Genomic DNA, 14,387 nt, shown 5'->3' with positions numbered 1-14,387 from the left:
TCTGTGTATGAAAAGGAGTTGATGGCATTAGTGCACGCAGTGCAAACCTGGCACCCCTACCTTGCGCATCGCCCTTTCATCATCAACACTGATCAGCGAAGCCTCAAGTACCTCATGGAGCAGAAAATAACTACACCTTTCCAGCACATGTGGCTCTCTAAGCTTATGGGCTACAACTTCGAGATCCACTACAAGCAAGGGAAAGACAATGTTGTTGCTGACGCTCTCTCTCGAGTCTCTGGCTCTCAGTTACTGAACATGGTACTATCTCAGGCTCATACTGGTTTCTACGATTCGTTGAAGCTACTCTGGGAAACCGATGCTACTCTCCAGAAGATTATCTGCGACTTGAAATCTAACAGCTCTTCACACCCCCTCTTCACATACACAAACGGAGAGCTGAGACGTCGAGGCAAGCTAGTCGTTGGAAACGATAAAGATATCAAGTTGCACATCTTCAAATGGCTTCACGACTCTGCCATTGGGGGACACTCTGGACGTGACGCAACCTTACATCGTATCAGATCTTTGTTCTATTGGCCTAAGCTAAACGTGGAGGTCCAGAACTACATTCGAAACTGTAGTATCTGCCAACAGAACAAGTACGATATGGCTGCCAAACCGGGTCTTCTACAACCTCTACCAATTCCTGATGGGATCTGGGAATCTATAAGCCTAGACTTCATTGAAGGTCTCCCGCCGTCTCAGGGCAAACACTGTATTATGGTAGTGGTCGATAGGATGAGCAAGAACGCACACTTTATACCCTTGTCCCACCCATACACGGCCCTCACTGTTGCTCAGGCATTCTTGGACAACATCTTCAAACTCCATGGCATGCCCAAAAATGTCATCAGTGACAGAGATCCGATCTTTATCAGTGAGGTTTGGAACGAGCTCTTCCGTGTACAAGGGGTTACTCTCAAGCGCTCCACTGCTTACCACCCTCAAACCGACGGTCAAACAGAGGTAACCAACAAGACCTTGGAGACCTATCTACGCTGTATGGCTGCTGAGACACCAACATCCTGGAGCAAATGGCTCAGTCTTGCAGAATGGTGGTATAACACCACTTTTCACTCTGCCATTCAAGCTACTCCATACGAGGTCATCTACGGTCAACCCCCACCACTTCACCTCCCTTACCTTCCGGGTGAAAGCTCCTCCGTTGTTGTAGACCGCAGCCTCCAGAAGCGTGAGGAAGTGATTAACATGCTTAAATTTCACTTGCTTCGCGCTCAGAACCGTATGCGGCAGTATGCCGATGCAAAGCGTTCCCAGCGAGAGTTCAAGATCGGTGATTATGTATACTTGAAGCTCCAGCCATATCGCCAGCATACAGTGAAAAAGAATAAGGCTCCACACAAGCTCTCGCCACGCTTTTATGGTCCCTTCCGTGTGCTAGACCGTATCGGCAAGGTTGCCTACAAACTCTCGCTGCCTACTGAAGCTGCAATTCATGACACATTTCACGTGAGTCAACTAAAGCTGTGCCCAAACCCTGCTTCATCCTCCCCTGCGGTTCCTCAGTACTGGCTTGACCTCGGCAACACCAAAGAACCTGCAGCAATTCTGGAGACTAAGACTGTTAAGCGCCAAAACGAAGCTGCAACAAAAGTTTTAGTCCACTGGAAAGATGAATCACCTGAAATGGCAACTTGGGAGTTCTACAAGGACTTCACCAACAAGTATCCTCTTTTCAATCCTTGAGGACAAGGTTGCTCTGAAGAAGGGAGTATTGTCACAGGAGTATCACGCCTAACAACCTGATCACAAAAAGGCGTAGTCAGCAAATACATCCAGCTCATTTCACCTTTTGCTTTATGCTTTTACTTTATGCTTTTGTCGTCATTAACAGGTCATTGTTTTAGACCGTTAGTGTGACCCTCGAACTTTAGTATTTGTACTCATCTCCTGCATTTGCAGAGATCTATCAGAAATCATTTTATCCAACCTCTAAAACTCTCTGTTCTTATATCCTAAGGATCTAGCATCTTCGAGGTGACTATTCTAAAACTCACAGTCCCCTTCTAGACTAGTATTCACCTTTCTTAGAGCTATTGGTTAGCTCCTAGTTAGGATCTATCTGTCATACTGATTATCTCTGTCTCAGAATCTGGGTCGACCAGATTGGTTTCCGAGGTTCTAAGTTCTAACCGACCGCCCTTAGATGTGATCGATGGGTCGATATGGCCGATATCCAACTTGATAACCTGAAACAAATGAAAGATGGATGAGATGCCAATGATACTGATAACAAAACATAGAATATGAAGGTGATAAAAGAAACAAATTTGTTGATTGAAAATTATATAGAATATTGAACCGTTTAAAATCCAGCCATGATTTGGAAGTTATACGATTGACATGATTCACATTTGACATAGTAATTTCTTTTTGTAACACAAAAACCGGCATAGCATATATATAAACTATTTTATGTACTAGATTCCAGAGAATTTAGGTTTTGCATCGTGGTTCAGTGGTTGCCCCTAAACCACACAGATTGAAGTAGCTAGCAGATTTTTGTGTCGCGTGCGCATAAACTAGGGTCGCTTCACTGACAGGAACATGTCTATGCATCCAAGCGGGACATCTATTTATATGCTAAAGAACATGGATGGCTTGAACAGGAGAATGAGATGATGTTCGAATTCATCAGTACCTACCACGAACTCAACATTGTTGAATGTGGTGCCCATGTGTTTACGGTGGAAAAAGAGATAAGAAGGCTTGGGTTTGATCAAGCCAACAAAGCGACTCAATCTCTTCTCTCAACACTAATATTACTGAAGGAATAATCTACACGAAAGAAGACAACAATGGCAAAGCTGAGAATCGTACAGATTGTTGGAGCTGGCTTCTCTGCTTTAGTATCTCCCATTTTGTGAGAAACACTTAAAGCTTGTTTTGGGGAAAAAGACAGATATAGTCAATCAAGAGTGAAGCAAGGAAGATTCAAACAGGTTAAGCTGCAAACACCTAATGTCATTGGCAGCGGCAAGATTAATTAAATCGAACTTACTGCAAACACCTTATGTTTTTATATAGTTCAAATGTATTGTTCTTGAAGGCAAACAAGAGAGGATAACGAACACCAATTTAGTATCGTTTTGATCTTGCAGTATTTACAGGCAACTCGAGTAGAGAATGCTTCTGAGCCCTGAGTTGAGTTTTGCTCAGTGACGATATGTCTTAACCACCTGATCTATACGTCTCCGACAAAGTGGACAGCTGGACAAATGGGAGGAGCATGCGGTGCAGCAGCACATATGACCACACCTGCGAGAAGTAACAACAACACACGCTCTTTTTAGCAATTTGCAAATGTAAAAAACAGCCAAAATGAAGCAGAAGAATGCTTACGGGACAAACACAGCATTGTAGTTCTGCTCAAGGCAGATCACACAGAGATCAGGAACAGCGCCTTCATTCTTGGTAGAATCTGATACGCTCTCATGTGCGCCGTTTGAACCTGGTGAGAGAAAAGTTTTGTGGTCAGAAACTGTGCTACCAATTTATGAGTGGAAAATAAAAAGATTTCACCCAATGGATACCTTCAGTCCCAGCTCTCTTAGCTGCTGCATCAAGCACTCTGCAACAACAGCTGACACTGCTTAATATTTTTGTGTATATAATTTCCGAGGGAAGCAAAACTGATCTAGTTGAGGACAATTATTCGCTTTATAGACAGACAAATGTTTAACATACCTTTTCTGTATTTCTCGCCGCTGTCTTCTCTCTAGAAGAAAATCAATGACATGCTTTGTAATTAGAAACACACCGAAAACAGTTAAACCCATGGAGGCATACTTGTACAACCTGTAAAAAACAGTTTGGCTCATCGTCTTTTTCTGAAATAGCATAGGAGAAGAAGAACCAAGTGAGAGAGGAGAGAGAGAGAGGACCTTGACCATTTCCCCAGATTAGAAATGAGCTGATCGAGTGATTTAGGAGAGACGTAGAAAGGCCCTCTTTCAGGTTTCTGAATCCTTAGGTCCCCAATATCGTCCTTGACAGCCTGCAATACATGCAAGCAACAGAAATTAAATCAAACTCATCAGTCTGCCTCTGCAGAAAGATCAATCCAGCTTGCTACAAATACTATTCTTAAGAAATTTTAAACAAAAAAGAAGACACTGAGAATACGACATACCTCACCAACAATTGTGAGAGGCATTCCAGTAGGAAGAACACGCTCAATGCGCTTAACTCCAAGCATCTGAAACCAAAACGATACCCGCTTAAAGCAAATAGAGAGGTCAATAACAACAAACAAGCAACCGAATAGAAAAGCAAAAATACCTTAAGGCCTTGGAGATAATCAAGTGTTCCCCGTACAAGAGACCGCCCTGACTCTTCAAAAACTTCACTTCCGACGGTCAAAGCAAAACCTGTTGCACCACGAGCTCCCACTACATTCACACGACTTGTCCCATCGTCCTGTTTCACAAACAATTTCGAAATTCGAGAGATTGTTTTTCAAAAAAAAACATCCAAACAGTAAGCAAACTTGATATTTTGACATACCAGGAACCAAGGAACCTCCTTGCTCATAGATAGCATAAGTGCACTATCTTGTACCCAAGAACCAGTCTCATTGTGTTTCAGAAAATGTTGTTCCGCCTGATGAAACACATCAACTATATATGATTTGCATAGATACACCTAACTGACAAAACGGGAAACACAAACTAGATTAATAAGTACCGTTTCCTCGACGATAACGCCGCGTATGCCACTATGCTCGCACTTGATAGGAGTGTCAGAGCCAACTCTTCCTGAAACGGCTACGATGAAAGGAAGGAGCTTGCTGCTATCTAATTCTAGCAATTGCGCTGCAAAATACATAGTAAATCCGAAAAACAAGTATTAATAAGAATCAGACAAAAATAATATATATGAGAGAGAGTAGATGAAGCAATTTGGGGGAGAAGATGACCTAGCTCCTTGAGTTGGTTAACCCTAGTGACGGTTTTGAGTACTTCAGCGTCCCTGCCACTACTCCGGCCGAGAAGATAAAGAGCGGCGGCGCTGAGGCAGCAGGTTACTCCACCCCAATGAATCATCTTCCCCTAATGTTTGGAGTTTTCAGCCGCGGATGAAAATTAAATACTGGGATCAGGAAAAGGGATAGAGAATGGTAGCAATCGAATCTGGGATGGATTACTAAGAGCGCGATTGCAAAGAGACGATCGTGACGCTGACGAGAGCTATGAGTTTGACATCGAGGAAGCGTTCCAAGGATTATTAGACACTGAGAGAGCAGTGAAGGAATAATCTGTGGATCGGAAGAAGGTGAGAATTTCAGAATGTTGTAATTCGATGATGATTCTTTGCTTCGATCTCTATTCTCTCTCTCTCGAGGTTTGGGGGCAGAAGACGATAAAGGTCGGAAGGAAGCAAGGTAGCTAATGACGTGTCCACTTCCCAATATTCGGTTGCGTGGGCCTATATGTTTATTATTTAAGCCCAACTAGACGCAAAAGTCTTTGTTTTTTTTGTTTGTCGTCGTCGTCGCATAAGTCTTTGTTTTTTTTTTTTTTGGACTAAGGATCACACAAGTCTTTGTTAATCACGTGATAATCTTTTTCTAACTAATGAACCATTAATATTTTGTTTCATTACCGGATTGCTGCATATATTAGCTGAATCATAAACCTGAATCAGGTTTATGATGTTTATACCTAATGCATATATTAGCTGTAGAATCCGTTTTTAACTGTTGTCAAATTTTAAAAGACTCTTTGGTCGGTTTGTCAACATACGCCTGCGTATGTCATGGCAACATCTTTACTTTTTTAACATTGCTGGAGAAGTCATTCAAATTTGGTTTGTGTTTAATTAAACTGATTTTCTATATCTGATTTTTTTAACATTGCTGGAGAAGTCATTCAAGATGACTTTGAACCGCTGATGGGAATGGCGTGAGTCAGACACCAAAATGAAGCTAGGCCGATTGCTCATGCTAATATGATTCATAGAGAAGGCCTTCACTCCTCCAATCTTCTAGACACCTCTTATAATCAAGAGTTTGCTTGTTTGGCATCCATAAGTGTTTTTATTTATGTTCGTCAATAGATTCATGATCATGTTACCAGAATCAACTTCTTAACCTCTGCATTTTCTAAGTTCTAGTTTATGTGATTGTTTATGTTCATCATGCTCATGTGACCAAAATCAATTTATCCATTTCAATTAAGAGGGTAACAACAATTATTCTTGATGGAACTTTCAGGAAAAAAAACAATTCTTCTGATGGCATGAAACATACATGACCTTAACTTCCGAGAACAGAATGTAGGTCATAAAGCTATGAGATAGGATAACGGGGTACAAGTCCCAAACTAGTAACCTTGCTTGCAGGTTAGAAGGAAGGGGATTCACAGACCTAGGAGTTGATCACGTAGGAAGAAGGATCAGCTCTAAGAACCTGAGATCGTAAGGATATTGTATTGCTTGCACAGAAAGTAATAAAGAGGAAGATGATTTGTAAACTTGATTCTTATTATTGATATATCATCGAGGCATAGCCTTATATATAAAACGCTAAAATCCGAATTGGAAAAAGCTTTGGATCATTATCTTAACAAACGATAATTTTCCATAATGATAAATAGGAAATAAAACTAAATAGGAAAACATAAGGCGGTGTGGTAACGACCATGACATTTGTGCTGTCACAATACTTCCTCCTTCAGATGATACTTGGCCTCAAGTATTGAAATCAGGATGTTTCGCGACGAAGTCTTGATAGAACTCCCATGTGGCTTGTTCCGGAGAGTAGCCTTTCCACTGTACTAGTACCTTCGTGACAGCTCTGTTTCGGCGATTCACCATTTTTGTTTCAAGAATCTTTTCTGGTTCCTTTGCAGTGCCGACATCTTTGAGGTATTGGGGAAGCGACGAAGGAGTTGCAGGCGGGTTGGGGCCGAGCTTTAGCTGACTAACATGGAAGACATTATGGATAGCTGCTTCAAATGGAAGACGTAGCTTATATGCCAAGTTACCAACACGATCTTGTATCTCGTACGGACCATAAAAACGTGGTGAAAGCTTGTGAGGCAAATGTCGTCCTTTGAGGGAATGTTGTCGATACGGCTGGAGCTTCAAATAGACATAGTCACCAATATGAAACGCACGTTCAGAACGGTGCGAGTCTGCGTATTGTTTCATCCTGTTCTGAGCTCGCAAGAGGTGGAACTTCATCATGTCAATGAGCTCTTCCCTTCGTTGTAAGGACCTGTCAACCGTGGTAGAAGTACTTTCGCCGGGAAGGTAAGGCAAGTGCACTGGAGGTGGCTGGCCATAGATGATCTCGAACGGTGAACTGCGAATCGCAGTGTGGTAAGTAGTATTATACCACCATTCTGCTAAGGGTAACCACGCGCTCCATGTAGAAGGTGAATCAGAAGTCATGCATCGGAGATAGGTTTCCAAAGTTTTGTTAGTAACCTTGGTTTGACCATCAGTTTGTGGATGGTAAGCGGTGGAGAAGTTTAAATCGACACATGAACGCGGAACATCTCTCTCCAAACCTCGCTGAGAAACGTTGGGTCACGATCGCTTGTAATGTCTTTAGGCATCCCATGAAGACGAAAGACCTGATCCATATATAGCTTTGCCACGTCCATTGCAGTGTACGGATGAGACAAGGCGAGAAAGTGAGCATTCTTGCTTAAACGATCAATAACGACGAGAATGCAATGTTTTCCTGATGATGGTGGTAGACCCTCGATAAAGTCAAGGCTCACAGACTCCCATACACCCGTAGGAACCGGTAACGGCTAGAGGAGTCCAGGTTTCGCAGCTAAATCATATTTATTTTTCTGGCAAACTGGACAGTTGCGGACATAGTTTTGAACCTCCAAGCTCATCTTTGGCCAAAAGAACAACGAGTTGATGCGGTGTAGTGTTGCATCTCGACCCGAGTGACCACCTACAGCAGAATCATGAAGCCACTTGAAGATATGAAGTTTGATAGCAGGGTCGTTACCAACCACAAGTTTACCCCGGCGGCGAAGTTCTCCGTTGACAAAGGAGTACGCGGCGTGAGACCCAGGTTTGTTTTGCAGGTCGGTAATGATCTGTTTCAGAGTAGGGTATGTATCCCAGAGCATCCTCAAAGAATCATAGAACCCGTGGTGAGCATGAGAGAGAGAGAGAGCTGAAGTAGTTGGGAACCGGAGACTCTAGATAAAGCATCTGCAGCGACGTTTTCCTTGCCTTCTTTATACTGAATCTCAAAGTTATAACCCATTAATTTTGATAGCCACATATGTTGGAATGTAGTGGTGATCTCTGTTCTAGTAGGAACTTCAAACTTTTCTGATCTGTCCGAATAATGAACTTGTTGTGAGCCAAGTAAGGGTTCCAAGTCTGTACTGCGTGGACCACAGCAAGGAGTTCCTTCTCGTAAACAGAAAGGCCTTGGTGTCGAGGCCCTAATGCACGACTTATGTAGCACACTGGGTGATTGTCCTGCATAAGAATTGCGCCTATGCCAGTGTTGGAAGCGTCGGTTTCGACGATGAAAGTCTTGGAGAAATCGGGGAGTGCAAGGACCGGGGCCGAGATTAATGCTTGTTTGAGGAGATGGAACGCGTCTGAAGCCTCTGTATTCCAAGCAAAACCGTCTTTGCGAAGCATGATGGTAAGGGGTCGAGCGATAATGCTGTACCCTTGTATGAATCTTCGATAGTAATTGGCTAGACCTAAGAAGCTGCGGAGGTGTTTCTGGTGCTTCGGTTGTGGCCATTCCTCGACTGCCTTTATCTTGGTTGGGTCAGTACTAACGCCATCATGGGAAATAAAGTGACCAAGGTATTCGATTCTCGTTCCTCCAAAAGTACACTTTGATTTCTTGAGATAGAGTTGTTGATGGCGAAGTATAGCAAGAACCTTGTCCAAGTGATCCAGGTGCTCCTCCCAGGTCTTGCTGTAGATTAATATATCGTCGAAGAAAACAAGGAGAAACTTTCGTAGAACGGGTGCGAATACGTGATTCATAAGCCCCTGAAACGTGCAAGGTGCGTTTGTGAGGCCGAATGGCATTACCAAATATTCGTAGTGGCCTGAATGTGTTTTAAAAGCTGTCTTGTGCACATCTTCTGGAGACATACAAAGCTGGTGGAAACCTGCACGTAAATCCAGTTTAGAGAAGTACTTTGAGCCGCCCAATTCATCAAGGAGATCTTCGAGTAGTGGGATGGGGTATTTGTCTTTGATCGTTTGCTTATTGAGACCTCTGTAGTCGACACAAAGCCGCCAAGACCCGTCTTTCTTTTTCACAAGTACAATAGGTGAAGCGTAGGGACTTGCACTGTACTGAATGATACCTTGAGAAAGCATGTCTTGAATCATCTTGTCTATTGAATCCTTTTGTATCGAAGAGTATCGATATGGTCGGAGATTCACAGGATTTGATCCTGCTTCCAATGGTATTTTGTGATTGAAACCCGCGCGATAAGGAGGTAAGGTCGACGGCTCATCAAATACGTCCGTGTATGAATCAAGGAGTCTCTCGAGTGAACCGGAATTGTCGTTCTCTGTTTCACTCGCTTCAATATGACAGAAAATTGTTTCCGGTTCAAGGGGTTCTTGCTCTGTAGTTTCGTCAATCTCGCGAAGATGGAGTAGAGCAAGCTGTGGATCTTGCAACATCAGTTTGTTAAAGCTGCTTCCAGAAATTAATTTTGAGCTGTTGGGTGATATTCCACGTAAGACATGTTTTAGCTCGTTGAATTTGAACTCCATACGAAGGTTTAGGAAATCCCATAGGATTGGTCCTAAGGTGGAAAGCCATTGAACCCCCAGGACGAGATCACTGCATCCTAGTGGTAAGGTTCGAATCTCAGCTGTGAACCCGTAGCCTTGCATCTTCCAAGCAAAAGAGCTGCACTTGTACTTAGTAACCAAGTCGCCACTTGCTGCAACAACTGACATTGGTTTGATTGGTGTCAAAGAACAACCTAATCCCTTAGCCATCTGGATGTCCAAGAAGTTGTGTGTGCTCCCTGGATCAATCAGTATATGTAGTTTACGTTTCTCGTATTTCCTGACGAGGCGCATACAGTTGAAAGTTGGCGCACCGTTGAGGGCGTGGACGGAGATAGTTGGAACTTTGTCATCATCGTCGCTTATGGTTGTCTCACGGATTTGCTCCACTAGTGCAATCTCGTCGTCAAATTCTGTCTCAGCGTCTAAGTCCAAGAACAAAAATTCAGCGCGCTTATGCTTAAGGTGGTGACCTGGTGTAAACGGTTCTTCACAGAACATGCATAATCCTTTACGTTTGCGCTCCTGCATCTCGTCAAAAGAAAGCCATTTTTGAGGAGCATTCGCAATGAGGGGTTTGTTGTTTGGATTGGCGGTAGTAGTAGGGGAGGTGGAGTTGTGGTTTTGGCTTTTATTGGGTTGGGAGTAGTTTGATCGTTGAGAAGAGTTGAATGGGGGGCGCGATGTCTTTGTTGGCATATGTGAGAGGGAGAGCTCGTGTAGTTTGGCTATCTTTGCGGCTTCAGGTACTGTACTGACCTTGAATTGGCGCACGTGAAGAGCTAGATGTTGATTCATGTTTGTCAAGAATATACTCAATGCGTGATCCGGCGCAAGCGTGATTCTGGTCATGGCGCAATCAAATTTATCTAGATACACATCGATGGTATCGTTTCCTTGTTTCAAGCTTACCAACTCTGCTAATGGATCGTCGTAAAGCTCACTCAAACGATCGGAGATCGCAGCAACATATTCTGGCCATAATGAAAAGATGTTGTATCGATTGGCAAGGTAAGAGTGATGCCATTGTAGTGCTTTTCCCGTCATATGAAGAGATGCAAGACGAACCTTCAATTCCGGTGGGGTGCTGTCGATGGAGAAGAACTGTTCACAGCCGTAGGTCCATTCTCGTAGTTCGGAGCCGTCAAACATTGGAAAGCCAATCTTTGTTAGCCTTGCGGATAGGCTATGATGGATGGGTGGGTTATTGTTGTCGTGAGGTTTAAAGGAACTGTTCTCTGGATTGGAACGGTCTGGTGGAGCCTTAGCTTGCGGTGTTCCATCCGTAATATCAGAACTTGCGTCTGTTTGTTTACCGTCGCGTTGCGGGGGTGGAGCGTTAGCGAAGTACTTTTCGATGAGTGCTTCGAGTGCGTTGATTTTGCTACCGAGTTCTTCAGTTTGCTGGTTTTGCGAAGAACGTAGCTCGTCTATTTGCTTGCTCATGTCGCTCAAGGATGTGGTTTACCTTGTCTCCATGATTGGGTCCTGAGGAGTCTATGTATCTGATACCAATGAGATAGGATAACGGGGTACAAGTCCCAAACTAGTAACCTTGCTTGCAGGTTAGAAGGAAGGGGATTCACAGACCTAGGAGTTGATCACGTAGGAAGAAGGATCAGCTCTAAGAACCTGAGATTGTAAGGATATTGTATTGCTTGCACAGAAAGTAATAAGGAGGAAGATGATTTGTAAACTTTATTCTTATTATTGATATATCATCGAGGCATAGCCTTATATATAAAACGCTAAAATCCGAATTGGAAAAAGCTTTGGATCATTATCTTAACAAACGATAATTTTCCATAATGATAAATAGGAAATAAAACTAAATAGGAAAACATAAGGCGGTGTGGTAACGACCACGACATTTGTGCTGTCACAAGCTATCCCTCCCTCCTTACAATCTATAGCTTCTTTGGAAGATTTACACATTGGGATCAGGAAAAGGGACGAATTCGAAAGGGATAAAGAACGGAGAAGCAAATCGAATCTGGATTACTAGAGCGCGGTTGCAAAGACGATCATGACGATCTTCCGCTGGCGAGAGCTATGAGTTTGAAATCGAGGAAGCTTTTTCACAAACTAAACAGTTTCACAATGTTGTAATTGGATGATTATTTGCTTCCACCTCTCTCTCTCTCACATATTCTGAAGCTTAAGGCTTGGAGGCAAGAAGACGATAAAAGTCGGAAACGTCGTTCAATCATATGACATTTTATCTAGATTCCAAAGTTTTCTCTCTCTTTCTCCACGTCTCTCTAGAAACCCAGATCCAAGCGAATCTCGTCGCTGGCTCCGGTGGCTACCATAGCACCGGAGCTGGGCTCTTTTCTATTTATAGTTTGTCTTTTTCTAGTGTAGCTCTGTTTCGTCGCTGTTTTTGTAGGGTGAAGCAACGGCTTCCTAGGCTTCGTTCGTCTGAAGCAGCGCTCCGGCTCCGCCTCCGTTTAGACAGTCAACGGTTTTTAGTCCTCAGCTTCTTCCTTTGTTACTGTTCGAGCTCCTCGTTTGTGGCGATTGAGAAGTGTTTTTGCGTTCTGAGTTTTCAGATTTGGTTTCCCTTTGGAGCTATGGCTCAGGGTTTGGCTTATTTTCGCGGTGTTTGGTTTAACCCATGTCTTGTGATTGCCCTTGCTGTTGTATCGCTTGATGGTATTGTCGTTGCTGGTGTTTGGGTGTGACCTCCTGGGTTCTGCTTCTCCCGCTCGTGGAAGATCGTGTTTTTACGGTTATGCTATCTTAAGGAAAGCTCTCTCAGTTTCCTCCTCTTTGCCGTTGCTGATCTTTGCCGGCCTGGGTTCTATCCGCAATCTTTGGTTCGTCCAATTGCGGTTGCCGGTAGCGTTATGTGAGGCGGATCTGTCCTGGTGGTTTCTCTTTGCCCCTAAAGTTCTAGCCTTGTTTGTGATTCGTGATAGTTCTTGTAGGAATTGTTAGTTACCACAACTATCATTGTGGCCTCGCCAGGTCATACAATGTTGGGGTCTTTCCATGTTCTTAATTTCTGGTGGTCCTGTCTTTTAGAGCTTTGTTTTGATTGTCTCCAGCGATCCTTTGCCTTGGTTTATGAAGGGAGTGTTGTGGCTTTTGACTGAGCGTTTATGTATTTGCTTTTAGTCTCAGGAGATAATATATTATATGCCTGCTTAGTTTCTGAATCTTTTGAGCTTTGTATTTCCTGTTATAAGTTTAGGTTAAAGTTCTAATTAAAGTATTGTTCAGAGAAAAAAAAAAGTCGGAAGCAAAGTAGCTGATGACGTGGCCACTTCCCAATATTCGATGCGTGGGCTTACATGTTTTTTAATCTAAGCCCAACTAGTCTTAAAAGTCTAGTTCTCTTGTAACACCAAAATTCAGAATTCACAATATGCTATCTATGGTGTTTGGATTTTGTTTTTTTTTTGTAACTGATTTAAATAAAAATAAATGCAAATTATACATTGTTGAGAGTTGAACCTTTGACATAATCGTCACGCTAAACTTGTTTGGATTTAGTTTAGTGGTACGAGTTTACATTTTAGAGCTTCAGTACTAACAATCATTTGTAAAGCAATTTGTACACGTATCATCACCACCATTTATTTTCAGATGACATGGTTTTAGAAAGATTTACGGGGTTATCAACCTTTAATTTTTAGTTAGAGATTTAAAAATAAAGTAATCACTAATAAATTTTGTAAATTTATACATTTTAATATAGACATAATTCAAATTAGAAGATAAAAAACATATATACAATAAATACACTAAATAATCACTATATATTGAATCTTTCTAGTGCCCTGCACAATATGTCTCGAGCTCACTTGCCAAACCTAACACTCCAGCTGATCCATCATGGCTCTCCCCATCCTCCACTCTACAATCCTCTCGACACCATCTTTGACGGTCAAGGCCGCTTTCTTCCGTTCAATCTTCAGTTCCCATCTTTACTCAACCAAAACCGATCTCAAATGCGGCTCAATCTCAAACGGTGGCGAATACTTCATGAGTATCTTAACAAATACTTGACCAACAGCCGTCAAATCTTCGAAGAATAGAAAAGATTTAGCCATTCTTATTGCTGAAAGTTTACAAAGATTGAGAAAATGGAACTGATGAATTTCATGGGATGAGACTTATCTAGTCTAAGTTTCACTCAAAAGATCAAAAGAAATAACGAAAGGTGCATTGAATTAAAACCGTTAAAGAAGTTGCGACTATACTTGGATTAAGCCGTTTCTATCATGTTCAACGCTTGGATTCATCGAGAGTATGTCGATAACGAGGACGATTATTGCTTACTGATACATAGCCCAACTATCAGTTTTTACAGGCCCGAACAATACAAATTAACAACTGAGCCCAGTACGAAACTCCAAATAAATGAGGTGTTGTGTTTTACTCTGGCTAGACACATATCAACATTACAGGGTTTGACTTTCTGACATGGCGATGACATGCCGCATCTAGGAGAGAACAAACAGTACTATATATAATATAATTTTTATTTTGTAACTATAATATTCAAAAATATGAAAATATCTCAAAATTATCAAAGCAATCACAAGTAAATATCTAAAATAAAAATTCAAAATACTAAAAATATCCATTTGTTCTTTATCCAA

At 42.3% G+C, this 14,387-nt stretch overlaps 2 protein-coding genes across 2 annotated transcripts; both read right to left on the bottom strand.

Annotated features, from left to right (window-relative positions):
- Positions 1 to 3,006: 3,006 nt before the first annotated feature.
- LOC130500263 (E3 ubiquitin-protein ligase SP1) lies at positions 3,007 to 5,434 on the bottom strand. Its single transcript, XM_056995048.1, has 10 exons — positions 4,943 to 5,434; positions 4,711 to 4,838; positions 4,531 to 4,626; positions 4,306 to 4,443; positions 4,157 to 4,222; positions 3,909 to 4,021; positions 3,712 to 3,822; positions 3,558 to 3,595; positions 3,367 to 3,475; positions 3,007 to 3,282 (listed from the first exon to the last, which is right to left on the bottom strand). Exons 1-10 carry the CDS (start codon positions 5,067 to 5,069, stop codon positions 3,180 to 3,182), a joined length of 1,029 nt encoding a protein of 342 aa, XP_056851028.1. The 5' UTR covers positions 5,070 to 5,434; the 3' UTR covers positions 3,007 to 3,179.
- A 2,065-nt stretch (positions 5,435 to 7,499) lies between these two features.
- Positions 7,500 to 11,223, bottom strand: LOC108825184 (uncharacterized). Its single transcript, XM_056994943.1, has 4 exons — positions 8,351 to 11,223; positions 8,185 to 8,236; positions 7,866 to 8,087; positions 7,500 to 7,787 (listed from the first exon to the last, which is right to left on the bottom strand). Exons 1-4 carry the CDS (start codon positions 11,221 to 11,223, stop codon positions 7,500 to 7,502), a joined length of 3,435 nt encoding a protein of 1,144 aa, XP_056850923.1.
- Between the last annotated feature and the right edge of the window lie 3,164 nt (positions 11,224 to 14,387).

Source organism: Raphanus sativus, chromosome 9 (genome assembly GCF_000801105.2).
Source record: "Raphanus sativus cultivar WK10039 chromosome 9, ASM80110v3, whole genome shotgun sequence".
In the NCBI taxonomy this organism is placed as follows: domain Eukaryota; kingdom Viridiplantae; phylum Streptophyta; class Magnoliopsida; order Brassicales; family Brassicaceae; genus Raphanus; species Raphanus sativus.
The sequence above is the reverse complement of the archived record's forward strand: the minus strand, read 5'-3'. Positions and strand labels throughout refer to the sequence as shown.